This window comes from Vanacampus margaritifer, chromosome 9 (assembly GCF_051991255.1).
Source record: "Vanacampus margaritifer isolate UIUO_Vmar chromosome 9, RoL_Vmar_1.0, whole genome shotgun sequence".
In the NCBI taxonomy this organism is placed as follows: Eukaryota; Metazoa; Chordata; class Actinopteri; order Syngnathiformes; family Syngnathidae; genus Vanacampus; species Vanacampus margaritifer.
The window spans coordinates 9,844,586-9,861,928 of record NC_135440.1 but is presented as its reverse complement, the minus strand read 5'-3'; the positions used below and the strand labels follow the sequence as shown (position 1 = coordinate 9,861,928).

General features: G+C 40.5%; 1 protein-coding gene across 1 annotated transcript; it reads left to right on the top strand.

The window, feature by feature from the left end:
• Positions 1 to 1,359: 1,359 nt before the first annotated feature.
• Positions 1,360 to 16,375, top strand: LOC144058165 (E3 ubiquitin-protein ligase RNF19A-like). The gene is made up of 10 exons (XM_077576461.1): positions 1,360 to 1,633; positions 6,287 to 7,285; positions 8,806 to 9,014; positions 9,195 to 9,339; positions 9,495 to 9,657; positions 11,761 to 11,875; positions 11,960 to 12,121; positions 12,256 to 12,469; positions 12,544 to 12,687; positions 14,931 to 16,375. Exons 2-10 carry the CDS (start codon positions 6,567 to 6,569, stop codon positions 15,637 to 15,639), a joined length of 2,580 nt encoding a protein of 859 aa, XP_077432587.1. The 5' UTR covers positions 1,360 to 1,633; positions 6,287 to 6,566; the 3' UTR covers positions 15,640 to 16,375.
• The last annotated feature ends 968 nt before the right edge of the window (positions 16,376 to 17,343 follow it).

Sequence of the window (17,343 nt, the reverse complement as noted above, 5' to 3'; positions counted from 1 at the left end):
GGGAGACGTGAGTGTAAACGAGTTCAGTTTACAAGAACAAATATTTGTGAAGCAGACAGTGAGAGTCTAAAAATCATATAAAACTCAATATGGATTTAATATGAATATGAAACATGTCAGTCAAAGTGCATCATTTAATTTAACTTGAGCGTAATGAACAGAAATTGGAGATATTTAAAACAAATTTAAGGCAGGCAACAATAGCACGTCATACACAAGGAAACTCGATTTGCTTTACATAATTAAAAGTACAATATTTTAAAGCACAAAAAAAATCAAAAGACACCAAAGTACGGAAACAAAAGTTTACATTTTAGAGATTACTAAAATTAGTAAATGAAATTTACAATGTAAAAATAATTTGGGGTTAACTTTGAAAGATCTCAATCATTGGCACGGTGAAAAGCATAGTTTTTAACCTGAAATAAAAAATATTCACACTTTAATATTACTTTCACATTTAATTTAGAAGTCATTGAGTAATATTTTTCTTCTAGTCACATATGCACCGAAATGTAACATGTAACTTCAGAAGTATTTGGGAGCTGACAGCTACTGTGCTTTTAGCCAAATTCATGTCATTAGCCTCTCTGTTGACCAGTTAATAATTAATTCAATGTATCTTAATTGAAAATGATAGACTCACTTTATGACAACACAGCTACTTTTTTTTTTGCATACAGTTTTTTGTACACTATAGATAATGATATATTTTTGGTTAATTTTATAAACATGCTTCTTGTGTTTGTGTACCATATTAAAATACTGGTGGAAATAATACTTCAAGTCTAATGATGACTTTAACTTTTACACCGTATTGTATTCCTTTGATATCTGTCGATCTGTGCATCTCCTAGGGCAGGGGCGGGCAAACTGGAGGCCGCAGTCCTGCAGGTTTTGGAGGTTTCCATCTTCCAACACAAGCTGATTCCAATCAACAGGATCATAATCAGGCTTATGCAGAGCTTGCTGATGAGCTGATCATATATGAACTGTGTTGGAAAAGGGAAACATGCAAAACCTGCAGGACTCTGGCCCTCGAGGACCGAGTTTGCCCATCCCTGTCCTTGGGGCTAAGCCCCCCCATACCATGAAACCTAGTGACGCCCCTGCTTGTATGTATTTGTCATGCCAGAGATTATTGTATTTAATTCGGTATGTTAAGAACTGATGCGTAAATGAATGTTTAAGGCTTATTTTAATTAATTCCCTATTTGGGGTTTAAAAAAACGCAATGCAGGTCTCAAACTGCAAATTAATCCCTCCGTGTGCAAAATTCTTATCTTTAGCGCGTTATCTTAGTACGTTTTAGAAAGAGCACTTGTTATCGTGTTTATGTACTGTTCCACATGAGGTGGTTGCTGAGTGGACTTTTCACACCAACTCTCAAACTCTCGCGATGTGATTTCAATTCGCGAGTTTGAGGGACAACAGCTTGAGCCTCTCCTGTTCGCTTTTCGTCTCCCCACCAGTGATGTGAGTCTGAACTGGAACACTGGAAAACAGTGCAAGTGGCAGTGGGAAGTACTTTGCACCACGATTACGGCATTTATTTTTTTATTTTTATTTTTTACGAAAAGAGTTTCCTTCCTTCGCCGTCACCGTCCGGAGGATTCGTGAATTGCAGCAGATGGTATGTTCGCTCTTCTCCAAGCTAACCTTGCTAGCTTGATGCACGCTAGTGGTTTGGCAATCTTGGCTGGTTCGAACTCGGGTTTATGTCTGGAGTAAGAACAGCACGGACAGTACAATTGAATAGAACTGCCACATTTATGTGCCTTATTTTCCGATGCATATGTACTTCATCTCCAACTGTTTACACGTAAAAGCAAATTCAAATTCACTCTAAACTCAGATTTGTGCGGCTAGTTGTCACACCATAAGCCTTTAAGGGGAATCCCAACCCTGTGAACAGTTGTGCACATCACCGTTTCCTTACTTTTACGTCCACAATTATGCCATTAATTTAATTAGCAAATTCTAGCAACGTGTTAAACTTGCTCTGTAACAACAGTGCGTTTTTCTCTTCAACTACGCCCATTAAAAGTGTTGCCAGCGGAGAGTGACTAATGACATTGGAGAAACTTTAGATTCTTGGTAGTAATAGAGAAATGACACTGAATGTATTTGTTCTTCGTGGTGTGTATCAGGTAACAATAACCTATTGTGACCATTGATAACGACAAGGATGGCTGCCCCTACACAAACCAGAAAATTGCTACAACAATATCCATTTACTCATTATGATTAAAGGAAATTGTAAACAGAATGCCCACCTAAACCTCAAGTTCCTATACAAGTAAAATAATTAAGTACATTTTTTGTGTGGGCTACTGTTGGGATTGACAGTTTCCAAGGTACGTACCATTCAATTTTTTGAGGTTCTTGGTGTAATCTGTCAAAGTAAGCAAGATCTGTATGTTTTCTCTCGCACGGCACACCCTGTTATTGTCCATACCTAATGTGGAAACGAGTACAGTACTGTACTGTGCATGTACATGCTTACCACAAGGATTATACTTTAAACCCAGAGATTTTATTCTTATAAATTTGCGAGAATAGAAAGAAAAATATAACCTTATCAATCATGCTTGTGCACCATGTTTCTTTTGTGATTCTTACCTCTTTCTTTTTTTTTGCTGTTAAACAGCAGCAGAGGGATAAAAACTTGAACACTCTGACAGCTTCACTTTCTCTCTGAGGAAATGGATGGATGTTGCTTCATGTCGTACAGACCGATGTGTTCTTCCAAAGAAAGGTCATCAGCCTAACATGATGATCAGTCCACTGTTGTGTACGCATGTCCATGTGTGTCTTTATCAGGACCTGTCAATGCTCTCCCTTCTTTTGGCCTACTGTAAACACAGCTGCAAGGTTAGGTGGTGTTGGCCTGGTCAACACAATAGGGGGTTGTCGTGATACAAATGATAGATGTCACCTACAGTGAATCTTAGGTGATAAGGGATTTGAATGCCTTTACCTTTTTGACACATTCATGTCATGTCTCTTCCTTCTAAATGTTTTTGCAAGTACTTGCAAAGTGCTCAATAAATTACTGTATTACATAAAAAATTGCACCAAACTTTTACATAAGTTTGCTGCCGTTGTCACCATCAACAAAATAGACATAATTTGGAGCAGCTAAGTTATCACAGCAATTAGACAGTGCAATGTTTTTATTATTATTTTTTATCCAACAATGGCATTTAAACCACCCATTTTGCCAGTTGGCTTTTCTGAAAGAAAATATTTTAAGTAGCCTGACCAAAATACGACCATCAGTTCTTTATCACCCTGCCCATAACCATAGACAATCACATCCTTGTTGCAATAATCCAATCTAATAGTTCCTAATGGTCTGGTAAGGTTGCATCCTAGCGACATGGAGGATCATTTTCATGAGTTTCTGGAACATTTATCGTTTTATTATTAGATTAGGACCAAACAAGTAAGGCTCCAACAATGGAAGAGAAGAAGACAGTATTTACTTCTTGGTTGTTAGCCATGTCAATATACAGGCAAGCCCAAATTTAGAGTTGGGCAGCATCAGTGTAGTACCACATTGTTCCTTAACATACCAGACGGCATAATTGATAGCAAGAATAGATAGATAAAATTCCCAACTGAGATTCAGTCATTTCCCCCCACAGATCAAAAAGAGAAAGTATTGCTGTAAGTTGCAAGTGGCGAATTGCCAATAGGTGGGGGAACACCATTCTGGTGTCCGCCAGTTCTGTTAGTTGAGGAGAAATGCCAGGATGCTTACTTCATTTCCTCCCCTCTTGAGTAAAGGGAGCGAGACAAGAGGCGGAGTGCGAGAGGGGTGGGCATTGGCTGCTCGTTGTTCAGCTGGAGACTGAAATGGCTTTGTTGGGTTTGGAAAGTTTTCGTCATCACACAATTCAGCCCCTTACGGCTGTACGGTTAACAACAACTTGCCTGTTAACACTACTTTTGTGGTTATGCTTTAGCCCTGTCAGTAACAAATCATATTTTTACTCTGTTATCTGATCAAATATTACATCAATTACTCGGGCTCTACAGTAACTTTTGCACTGGTAGCACTGGTGTGATGACCTTTTTTCAGTCAAATATAGTACTTTCATGGGCTGTATTTAAATTGTAAGACAACATTTAAATCAGTCACATATCCACCAATCCAAAACTTTATTGTTCATGAGCCCTTTTTATGTTGCTACTGTCCCTAGTCCCAAAGAAGCCACAGAATGTGCATGGAGGCAACATTACACAGAGGACAGGCAGGCCAGGAATGCAGCCAGAGTCCGGCTAACCACACTGGCTCAGCTGCTGCGTACCGATTTTTCACGGTTCACATGTGTCAGTCTTCAAAGCTGCCATCACTGTGTAGCCCCCTGCCTATGAAAAGTCTGTACACCCTTATTCAAATGCCAGATTTTGCGATGTGAACAGATAAGGTGAAATACATAATTTCAAAACCGTTTCCAACTGAATTTCAAACTGAAATCTTTTAGGGGAAAATGAAAACTAAGGAAAATACAATTACCTGGCATACATTTTAATATCATAAAAACATTGCATTCATTTACTTTTTATGTCCACAGTAGATGACTCTTTTTGTTTAGAAGCCGTTCTGTTTCTCTGTAATTTATTTTTAATTGTAATTTAAACTGCAGCATAATGGCTGAGTGTTTAGCACATCAACCATACAATTAGATGTTGGGGCATTCCTTCCTTTGTATGATGTCCTTGTGCTTGCATGGGTCTATTGTGGGTATTTCTCCCATATTCTAAAAAATATACTTATTAGGTTCCGGGAAGAAAAATGTTTCCTTAGATGTGAATGGTTGTGACACTTTTACGATCAAAACTGTTGACAATTTAATAATCGCCGTCATCGTTTATTTTATGAAGCTTTATTTCAAAGCTACCTCAGTAGCCGGAAACTGATGTTGTTGATGTCTGCCTCCCATGATGAACATGTTCAGTATTGGTAATCCTGGTTGGCCGTGCTCTAACTGTATCATATTATAGCTCACCGATATTGGCAATGGAGCCCAAAAAGTTTCAGCATTGAACCCAAAATACTGAAGTGGAATGCAATGCAAAGCCTACTTAACAAAACTCTCCTTTCATGGCAGCACAAACGTGATACACAAGCATCTAAAATGTCATCACGTTGTGGCTGATTCAATTTCTGGCCAACAGGTCAGCTGTCATCAATTTGGCTCGTTAGTAACGTTCATACATTGCTGTCCTTGGGGGGCAACATTCCCATCGAAGGCAATGCATGCAAAATGAAAATAAGTCACTTTTTTTTTTTAAACTAATTTTCATGAGGTTTCTTGTAATATATATAATGAGCCCAAAAATATTCTTACCTATGAAAGGTCATTCTCAGTTCCCTTGTTGTGGTTGTTGTTAGTTGGACGATGTGGAGAGAGAGAAAAAAAAAATCTTGTATCACAATATAAGCCATTTTATGTCATAACGATTTACTACAGTATAGATATTTTTAGTTATTCTATTAAAAAACACACACAATATGCTTACCTTTTCTCACTTTGTTTTGAAGTGACATTAAACAGTCCTGTATCAAATGAGAAATGTATCCAGTATTGCTACTATATAAATTTATCAAATGTAGCGGTGGGTGAGTACCAATACCAGGTATCGGGCCATTACCCGGGCTTATTGCAAGGTATCTGTACTCGTGACAGCCCTTCTCTGGCCATATTATAATCAGGAACTAGAAATGAAAAATTTGAATAGAAAATGTCCATTCATTTCATGCAATTTTATGGACAAATGCTATATCGGCAACCTGGCAACAGCCAGATTGATCATGTGAATCACTCAACGGAGTTCTCCACAATATCAATCTGAGACTGCTCCAATGTGATCATTCAGTGCAATACTTTGAGTTGATTGGGCGATGCAGCAACTTGTGCATGCCTACCAAACTTTTGTTTTGACCAATCATGGCAATGGATGAATACGTCGTAGTTTTTTATTTTAATTTTTTTTAAAGAACAAACATTTATATATTTTTTCTGTACCGTTTATCCTTATTTGGGATAGCGTGTGCTGAAACATATCCTAATTGACTTCAAGCGTGAGGTGGTGTACATCCTGGATTGATCATCCAATCATAGTGTTAATGAATATAAAGATTTTTTAGGAGAGACCTAAATGACTTCTTCCTTTAAACTATTTGCAGCAGGGCTCGATCCTTACTTTGTTGAAAGCGGGTGTTTATTAACAATTTTGTCTCTGCCTTCTTGTACTTATTCCTTTCTCTTTCTAGGTTCTGTTGAATCTGTTCCTGACCAAGTGACCACTTCTCCGCAATCATCCAACTATTAGATCTCACCTCGAGGTTGATCAGGAGAAGCCACCATGTCTTGAGTACAGAAGGGCCCTCTGGAGCCCTCTCCCCCCACCCTGGACCACCTTCCCCCTCCCCCATCCATCACCTTCGCCCCTCTCCCAGCCCCGCTCTCCTCCCTGATCTCCCTGCACATGTGAGGAACAGGCTTCCCTGCCCTGGCTTCCCACTGGCCCACCCCTCTGGTCCTCCTGGAGAGATGAGCCTGCCGAAGCACCATCAGTTTGGTAGTGGTAGTGGGGGGGTAATGGGCTCTGACAGGGATCTGCAATCCATCGCCTCCTCCATTTCGCTGTCCTCTGTGAAGAAGGCTCCCAAGAAAAGGCGCCTATCTCTGGCTTCTCTTTTTAGATGGCGAGGACGGGAAACCAAATCAGCACGCCGGAAGTCTCGCGAGCTGCAAAACCCTGGGCCAGGTGGGCTTACAGGAGTGGATGGTATTGCCAGCATAGAGAACATCCACTCGGAGATGTGTTACGAAAAGACCTCTGCCTTCTTCACTGTGGCTGGGACCGGGGCTCCCTCTGCTGCTGCTTTTGTTGCTGCCTCCACCTCATCTGCCTCGGGACCTTGCGTGTCTCCCTCCACCCCCTCTTCGTCCAAGCTGGGGAGTGAAGTGGGGATGGAGCTTTTGGAATGCCCCCTGTGCCTTCTGCAACACTCTAAGGAGAGCTTCCCCGACATCATGACTTGTCACCACCGGTCTTGCGTTGACTGCCTACGGCAGTACCTGCGCATTGAAATCTCAGAGTCGCGGGTCAACATCAGTTGCCCCGAGTGCTCGGAGCGTTTCAACCCACATGACATCTGCATGATTCTTGGTGACCGAAGTCTGATGGAGAAATATGAAGAGTTCATGCTCAGAAGGTGGTTGGTGGCTGACCCTGACTGCCGTTGGTGTCCGGCGCCCGATTGTGGGTAAGCTTTTTGTTTTGGATTTTTTCACTGAGCTGAAACTAATAACTATTTTAATAAGCTTTTAATTTGTCGAGTGTGTTTTAAATTGATTAATGGAATGTTTAAAAAAAAGAGAGTGTGTATGTGTGTGTGCGGGTTTATATCACATCATGTGGACCATTTTCTGGGTTTTTAACTATCATTGTGGGGACATTTTGGTGGTCCCCATGAGTCAAAACTTGGTTTTAGAGTTTAGGTTTGAATTGGGTTATGGTTGAGGTTAGGGTAAGGAATGGCAATAATTTTTGATGGTTAGGAGAAGGGTCTAGGAAATGCATTATGTCAATGAGATGTCCCCACTAGACATGTAAACCCAAGTGTGTGTGTGTGTGTGTGTGTGTGTGTGTGTGTGTGTGTGTGTGCGTGTGTGTGTGTGTGTGTGTGTGTGTGTGTGTGTGTGTGTGTGTGTGTGTGTGTGTGTGTGTGTGTGTGTGTGTGTGTGTGTGTGTGTGTGTGTGTGTGTGTGTGTGTGTGTGTGTGTGCTTTTGTCTTTACTACATTGTGGGGTCCACCCACGCGTGTTTTACTAGGTTTAACTACCATTGTAGGGACCGACTTGAAATTGTGGGGGCATTTTAGTGGTCCCCACAAGTTCAGACCTCTTTTTGAGGGTCAAGACGTGTTTTTTTTAGAGTTTAGGTTTGAATTGTGCATGGGTTATGGTTGCGGTTAGGGTATGGAATGGGGGTAGGCAATCATTTTTGATGGTTGGGGTTAGGGGTAGGGGCTAGGAAATGCATTATGTCAATGAGATCGCCCCACAAAGATAGTAAAACGAACGTGTGTGTGTGAGAGAATGTGAGAGTGTTTGAGAGAGAGAGTGTGTGTGAGAGTGAGAGCACTGAAATGAGAAAACCAAGGCTGAAAACTGAAACACAGAGAGAACTTATACCTTAAACACCTAAAAAAAAGAAAAAAGTGTAGGTATGTGTGCAAAATTAGATTTAAATGAGAGCAGCATTATCAGAACTTGTAAAGATCACGAAACAGTATGTAAATCTCAGATATTGTAATTGGGACTTTTTCTTGCCACTGAATTATTAGTTTCATTTTATCAATGTATTTATTAAAATTCATTTTATTGTGTTGCACCTAAAAGGTATTTTATGAACAAATACAAAAATTGCCATTAATTTCATTTTATGGAAAATGCTGGATTGGGATAAATAGGTCTTTTTATTTTATTTTATTTTTTAGAATTTTCTGTCTTAAATTTTTTGGGGGGTATGTATCTAAAGTAATAGTGGTATCTGTATGGTTGACTACTGAAAAGCTGAGTACTCGCACTGGTATCGGTTTAAAAAAAAAAAAATTAAAAGAAGAGAAACCTTATGAATGGTCATCATTAGGCATAATTCACATGTTGAAAAGGGAGTAGGAACACGTACAAAAAAATGATCAGGAGAGGAGAGCGAGCATCCAGAGAGTGAATTTTTTTTTTAAGTCATGTTCCTGTTTGTGATCTATTTGTCATCTGCCAGATATGCAGTTATTGCCTTTGGTTGTGCGAGCTGCCCCAAAATCACCTGTGGGAGGGAGAGTTGTGCTACAGAGTTCTGTTACCTTTGTAAGCAGTTGTGGCACCCCAACCAAACCTGTGACGCAGCACGACAGCAGAGAGCCCAAAGCCTTCGCCTGAGGACAGTTCGCTCGTCATCCCTCACCTCCAGCCAAGAGAGCGGAGCCACAGGTTGGTTGCCTCAACATACACAAACACAACTTAAGACATATTTTCCCAGAAATGACTCGTCTATTTCCAAAGTATAGAGGACATAAATTATTCATTTATGTTTGATTGCTAGTATGACGTTCTATTATTAGACCAAAATGCTGGCTGTTTTATTTCACATTTGTTCCGTCCTGCCCACAGCCGACGACATCAAGCCATGCCCACGCTGTGCTGCTTATATCATCAAAATGAATGATGGCAGCTGTAACCACATGACCTGTGCTGTCTGCGGCTGTGAGTTCTGCTGGCTTTGTATGAAAGAGATCTCAGATCTGCATTACTTGAGGTTAGTAATGATATGCTAACGATTGCAGAAGAGTTTTATTAATCAACATGCCTGTGTCGCTTATTTTGTTATTTTAATGTGTGGGGCTTTGTGTTAGGAAAGAGTAAAAAATTTTCTTTCTTTTTCTTCTCTCTCCCCATCGATCATTTTCTCAGTCCGTCAGGTTGTACCTTTTGGGGGAAGAAGCCATGGAGCAGAAAGAAGAAGATTCTTTGGCAATTGGGAACACTGGTTGGTGCTCCTGTTGGCATTGCACTGATCGCTGGCATAGCAATCCCTGCCATGGTCATTGGCATCCCTGTATACGTGGGAAGAAAGGTGAGATTGCAAACATTCACATGAATTTGGAATATGTTGAAGTGTCACTGTTAAACATTTGGTGTGGTTCTCACATGACCACCAGAGTTTGTTTGGTGCCCCCCACCATTGACTTAATGGATAAACTTCCTATGGCATATCTGGGTTTATCATTCACTCGTGTATTTGTCATGAATAAACAGCTTTTTAGATCTTTTGCCCATTTTTTTATCTCACCAACATAATTATACCAAGGCTACACAATGGCAGCTTATTAAAACAACTGTAAGTGTATATAACATGCTATAGATTTGCAATTGTGCTGAGCAAAAGATGGAAGCGTTACCAGAGGTTAGCCCTCTGTATTATGTCATTTTTATAGACTTCGGTCCAGTCATGGTAGGCAGGCTTCTCAGGATTCTCCACCTCCTCTCACCCACCTATTACGGAGCTTTTATGGTTTGTGAGAATGGACTATGTTCAAGAATAATCGCATGACTAAGTGTACTTAACTCATTTGCCGCCAAAAACCCTATAAAAACATTCTATTTCACATATTGCCATGGTCCCTAAAACCAATTCATAGGTTTTTTTAAATGTTTTTTTTTTTTTTAATGCTAGAGCATACAGAAGGCTTTGATGCAGCCGCTGACCTGAAGAGGACACTTAAAGCAATGGTAGTTATTCTAAACATGGCCTGCAGGTGGCAGCAGAATACCGGTATAAGAGATCAACCAGGGCCATGGTGCAAAAAAAGCTTTTTCCCCAGTGTTTTAAACAGGTTTGTGAATAATGATGAAACTTAGCTATATTTTAATGCTAATTGCTGCAAAACGGAAACAGTTAGAAATATACTTTTTTTTCCTGATGAAAGAAGAGACACATTTTTCTTTTGGTAGGTTCCATGTTTTTATAGCAATAGAACACAATATTCTGTGGGCCTTGCAAAATCTGTAAAAATCCAGTAAAACAGCTGGGAGCAAAGGGGGTTGCTTCAGTGAAAATGGCTGGGAGTGAATGAGTTAAAGGGGAAGTCAACCCAAAAAACAAAACTTGACAATAATATGTTCTATGCAGCCCCACTAGTCTAAATACGGTATTTTGGTTAATATTACATTTGTGTTCTATTAGTTAAGCAGCAAAATCCAGCAGTTTTAATCAGTATTAGAAGGCGGCCATTTTGCCACTTGCTGTCGAGTGAAAATGACATCACAGTTGCGCAGGTCTCAGTGGACAACCACTCACAGCTCAGCTTCAGAAAACATGTGTGATTGTGATTGGTCCATCTCTGCGCAACTGTGACGTCATCTTCAGTCGACAGCAAGTGGCAAAATGGCCGCCACCTGAGATGGATAAAAACTGCTGGATTTTGCTGTATAACTTATATTCCACAAATGTAATATTAATCAGAAGGTCGTGTTTAGACTAATTAGGTCACATATTATTCTGCCCTTGCTACGTCCCCACTGTAGCTCGACAGACAACTCCCCAATGAAACACCATCCGATGGAGATGACTCAAGAGGGTGTAAAACTGAAACAACAAACACAAAAACACGTACATGCTGTTGTGAAATAAAATACAATAAAGGGTTGTGCCCCATCTGTTTGCTGTATGCTAAACAACACACCGAGTTAGCATGCTAACGTTCGCTAGCTAACCGTTAGCTTGATGCTGATAGTAAATAATCGTTTCTAGCATCTCTTAAATGCAAACGATTAACCCCTCTAATGTATAGTGCTCAACATTTCACACAAAACATTTTTATATACAGTACATCACGTACAGGCTGTGCTTGACTCGAGACGTGCGTAGCTTCCTGACATGTCGCTAAACAGGAAGTGCTTAACCAACAACATCCGGTTTTCCTTTCACAATATACGTAACTTTACTTTGCAAATTAAAGCAGCTCTGTAACTATAGAAACCAAAACAAACAATACATGGCTCTTCAGAAGCCAGCACACATATAAGACATTATTGTCAAGAAATGTTTAAGGTTGTGTCCCCCTTTAAATAATCTCTACTCTTTTTATTCAGGCCTGGCTTTGTGAATTTATGCATACAGCATTGCCATTAGTGCATTTTCTGAGAAAGTGACAAAGTTCTTCTTAATTTCCCGCAGATTCACAATCGCTATGAAGGCAAGGATGTCGGCAAACACAAAAGGAATCTCGTGATTGCAGGTGGCGTGACACTGTCTGTCATCGTGTCGCCAGTGGTTGCAGCAGTCACCGTTGGTCCGTTTACGCACCTGTTTCTCATTTTGAAAAGGCCGTCTTTTCGATGTAATCTCATCACTAGTCTGCATGTGTGTTTTTCAGGTATTGGCGTTCCCATAATGCTTGCGTATGTTTACGGTGTGGTGCCCATCTCTTTGTGCCGGAGTGGGGGCTGCGGTGTCTCGGCAGGCAACGGAAAAGGTGTTCGGATAGAATTTGATGATGAGAATGACATGAATGCCGCCACTGGGACAGCAGCCACTGGTAAGTCCCATCGCCTGCCCACCGCTCCCAACGTGCTGCCCCTTACACTAACATTTACCCATTCGTAATTTGCAAGCATTGTGGAATTTTGTACCTGATTCACACGTTTTCAAAAATGATTGTACGGTTTGTAGATTCAACGTCTGCGGCCGACACGAGAAACAATCCCAGTATCAGCGAAGGCAGTGTTGGGGGTCTGACGGGCAGTTTGAGTGCCAGTGGCAGCCAAATGGACAGACTCGGAGCCATCAGGGACAACCTGAGTGAGACGGCGTCCACCACGGCCCTCGCTGGCGCCAGCATCACTGGCAGCCTCTCCGGCAGTGCCATGATGCACTACCTAAGCAGGTACACAAGTGGCGACGCATGCTGTCAAATTTGGATGGTGATGATAGTGCCTCGTCAAAACAACTCTCCAACAGGTTGGAGGTGCAAGCTGATGTGCAAAAGGACCATTGCAGTCTCAGTGGTGAATCTGCAACGGTCAGCCTTGGCACAATCAGTGACAATGCGAGCACCAAAGCCATGGCGGGATCCATTCTCAATGCTCACATTCCGCTCGACAGGTAAGAGGGATAAATGAATTGTTAGGCCTGCAATTAACGATTACTTTTATAATTGCTTAATATGTTGATGAATCAGATATATATTTTTAAAGGTTTAATTTCCATCCCTTTATTCAAAAACAGGACACTTTTTTCATGTTGACAGTGTAGAAAGTAAACACACATAGTTTATTTCAGTTCCATACTATTACTACTAAAAGAAAACACAAACATCCTTTCAAATTTATAACCGATTGTATCGTTAAAATAGACAAAAATGTTGACATTTTAGTAGTAAAAGCAAATTGATTGAATTTATTTGGACTCAACACAAAGACGATTGGTTTGCTTTCATGGAGGTCTACAGAAATGGGATATTTACTGTTGCTAAACTGAAATTGTGAGTATTTTATAGTCCATGTAAACCACTGGTAACATTTTAAAACGATTGCCAAACTCCAGGAAGAGCAAGGATTTATATTTCACACTTTGACTTTTATTAAAGTGGTTTACAATAGTGTTTCAAAAAGTTCCAATGGCAGCATTTGCTGTAACAAATGTCTGTAACTTCCACTATAACATAATACATTTACAAAAACATATTTAAATTTATCAATCTGATTTAGCCTGTATTTTAATACTTGAAAGTGAAATATGCAGTAGACAACAGTGGCTTTAAGTGTTTTATTTAAACTAAATTAAAAATTGAAATGTAATACTTAATCTTTTTAATATGACAAATGATGCATAAAAAAATGATTATTGTTCCCACCCCTAGTATTTTGACAAATTTATTTATTTATTATAAAAGTAATAAATGTTCAAAAGTAAGATATATATTTTACAATATTCTTTTAATAATTTATTATTTTGGGGTAGTTCCCGCCATTTTTTCTTCCTGTTTTTCTTGGAAAACACAAACTTATATACACATACACACACACACACACCCCTTTTTTCATAGTTTGTCTGGTCCTGTGACTTGCACTCAGGTGCGACTAATATATATTAAAATTAGAGCTTGGACTGGCACCCAAAATCCCTGTTCTTAAATCGTTTTGACAGCAGTGAACAAGTTCTGGTTGGATTTGAAATTCCCACTTCTAACTATGCAAAAGTTTTTCTTTTTAGTTTAAAATGGTTTACCTTAAAGGGGAAGTCAACCCCCATTTTTTTGGTCAATAATATGTTCTATGCAGCCCTACTAGTCTAAATACGGTATTTTGGTTGATATTGCGTTAGCGTAATATGAGTTAAGAAGGCAAAATCCAGCCGTTCTTAACCATCTCAGGGGTGGCCATTTTGGCTCCTCCTGTTGACTGAAGATGACAATGTCAATGTTGCCCAGGTCTCAGGTAACAACCAAGCACAGCTCAGCTTCAGAAAACAGGTGAGCTGTGATTGGTTGTTGCCTAAGCCCTGAGCAACTGTGATGTCATCATCAGTCGACAGCAAGTGCCAAAATGGCCGCCCCCTGAGATGGTTAAGAACGGCTGGATTTTATGGAGGACCAAAACTGCCAAAATTCTGTCTGTCTGTCTGTCTCTCTCTCTCTCTCTCTCTCTATATATATATATATATATATATATATATATATATATATATATATATATATATATATATATATATATATATATATATATATAATTTCTGTAGAATAGTTACACTGAAAGCATCTTGACCGCTCGCTGTCATTCATTTTGTGTTGTTTTTCCTTTCTTCATTTTGTCGATCAGGGCAGACAAAACAAGTTTGACTTCTTTCTGTCCCATTTCATTTATTTTACTTTACTTAGTTTGAATTTCAATTGCTTTATATTGTCTTTTTTTTCTTTTACAAATGAATGAAATTGAATTGAATTAAAAAATTGTGGCAGATGCTGCAGGCTTAAACTCGGGATATGTGACATTTGTCACTCATTAGCTGACACGACCACTTCTTCCATTTCTTCTTCTACTTTCGTTCCGTGGTTGGCAAGTACTTTTGTTGCATTGCCACCTCCTTCTTTAACATCTACCACATCTGCATGACCAGCAGCAAGCAGCTCTGATTGCAGGCAAGAGTTGCGGTCTGCAATTTTTTTTTGCTAGTGTGCTGCGGGCCTTTTTGAATACTGTAGTAATTGTAAATCGTAATTCAAACCGCCTGATGTGCTTGGGTCCTAAAAATAAACTATAGGAAATACGATAATAAAAGTAGCGTAGGTTTATATGGTGCCTTTCAAAATCTTGTTAATGATCAACACCTTGTGTCCTCACTCTTAGAGATGGCAACAGTATGGAAGTCCAGGTGGATATTGAATCCAAACCTGCCAAGTTGCGCAACCACAGCGGCGGCAGCAGCAGCGTGGACGACGGCGGTGGCGGCGGCCACGCGGGCCGCTGTGGCTGGACGTGCCCACCTAATGACTGCTCCACCTCGGAGGTCCGAGGAACAGCCGCCAAGTGCCCGTCCTCCACCAACTCGGGAGGCAAAAAGAGCAAAGGCAAACTGCACAAGAAGGACGGCAGAAGAACAAAGATCAACGATACAAGGGAGGACATGGACGCTCAGCTTTTGGAGCAGCACAGCACCAACTCTTTGGACTTTGACCCGCCTTCTCTGAGCGGCAGCCGGCCCTCCGTTTCCGACTCCCACTCCAGCCACGTTTCCGAGTCGAGCTGCTCGGACGGCGAGAGCATGAAAACGACGTGCAGCCACGGCGACTACCACGCGCGCTTCGCCGCCGTGGTCAGCCCCTTACCCGAGGTGGAGAACGACAGGCTGGAGACCTGCCCCGCTTCGCAGACCCCGACCCGGGTTCCCCGCTCCCCCGCCTCCTCCCCGGCTCACGCCGCTGAGCTCTCCTCCATCCAATTCATGGCGGAGGAGCGTGGATCTCCGAGATGTAAAGAAAGCAACATTGTTCGCCAACCGCTACAACAGAGCAACCAAACCCAGCACAAGAATCCGTGTATGCAGACTGACATTTAAAATCTTCACATCAACCCAAAACAAAGTTTATTGAAAGCCACCTTGGAGCCTTGCGTGTCGCCGGGCTGCAAATTGTTTTATCGTTGTTGGTGGGAAGGAGAGCGGATGGCGCTCCGTTCAGTTTTGGGGGTCACTTTTATTTTGATTGTAAAAATGACATAATTAAATATTTTGCAATGTTTGATCCTGCCTCATTAAGAGTGTTTTGATATCTTTTTTTTCTTCTTCTTTTTTTTCACTCATGGTGCCTTTAAAAGCAGTTTGTGTTCTCGGTGTCTCGCTCTCTATCCAATGTGTCTTAAGAACCTCCCCCAGCCATGACGCGTTTGATACTGCAGAATGTGGGGGGAGCGTTAATCTGCTAACCAATACTGAGGCACGGTAAACACGATCAATACCAAAGACAGCACTCAGGCTCTTGTTAATCTTTCATTTGTTGCCAGACACACTCTGGTGCACTTTTCTCTTTCAAACTATCCAGATTGCATACACGCTATACTAATAACGGAGGACACAGAGCGGTCAAAGGCACATGCACTGTTATCTGATTTTCTTGTAATGTTTATTTGCAAGGTTTCAAGGCATACTGCAAACTGTAAAGTTGTTTTCAGTTCATTTTGTTTCAGATGGGCTTCGGCTCGGTGGCTGCATCCGTTTGAATTGTAGTTTGACCCAGAAATGTTACTGAATGAACATTTTCATTCTGTTGAATAAAGTTACATGCCGCAACCTTCAACATGTTCTCTCTTTGTTAACAATTGAAATTGGAATCACGACTGCCATGTATGGCCGAAAAATGAAACCGCACACTCCTTTCTTCACATTCACAAACGGCAGACAGAGGGTGGGAAATGCAAACCTGAATCCAGTATGAAAACTAGGCCAGAGGTTTGCAGGAGTACACATTGGGAAAAGCTAAGGTGTTACTGTAATAATTAGAAATATTTTATATAATATATTATAAGTTTGGTTCAGTACCTCCAACAAGATTAAGAGCCACTGCACTAGTACCAGTAGAAGAATTGTGGAGAGTTGTTAATTATTTGAAATGCATATCAAAAATCATGACTATTCCTTGTCATTTTCAGAATTTAGACCTGAGTCAACTGATTCAAACCCTTTCCAACATCCAAATGTTCCGGGCCACTCAAGAACATCCATCTCACATTCAAAAATTATATATTTTTTAATACAGCACTTCAACATTTTCCATTACAAAAACGTTTTTAATGACCTGACACATTTGAATTTCTGAATGCTATGAGTCTTGGTTTGTTTCCATCGTTTCTTGTTGGTCTTTATTTTGTTCTATATTTCAGACTGCCCCCTCATAAGCCATGTGCTACAAAATGTAGCGTCCTCGGTTGAAATAAAGTTGGTCTCTCCAACTGATGGTTCACAATTTTTAATAAACCTTCCTTGAGTAAACACACACCTTTATTTCAACCGAGGATGCTACAGTACGAGCTTGTTCTTTTCTCAACCAGCTGCTAAAGAATCGTTCGCTGAATTACTTGTAAACTTTACTTTTCTGTTTTCTCTCACTTGGATGAGGGCGCTACTACTAGCAGTACGCCAGTTACTTACGTCAGTTCCTGCCAGTTTATGACACATTTTCATTTATCCTTCAAAATAAAAGCATCGACTATATTATTTAAACTGAATAAAACTAAGCAAATCTGCAATACCAAAAATAATGGCACG

What these genes read in the sequence shown, in the direction of transcription:
- LOC144058165 (XM_077576461.1), top strand. Translation starts at nt 6,567, where the DNA reads ATGAGCCTGCCGAAGCACCATCAGTTTGGTAGTGGTAGTGGGGGGGTA. An exon ending in GGTTGCAGCAGTCACCGTTG is followed by an intron (nt 11,876 to 11,959) that starts GTCCGTTTACGC and finishes TGTGTTTTTCAG; the next exon opens with GTATTGGCGTTCCCATAATG. An exon ending in ATGATGCACTACCTAAGCAG is followed by an intron (nt 12,470 to 12,543) that starts GTACACAAGTGG and finishes ACTCTCCAACAG; the next exon opens with GTTGGAGGTGCAAGCTGATG.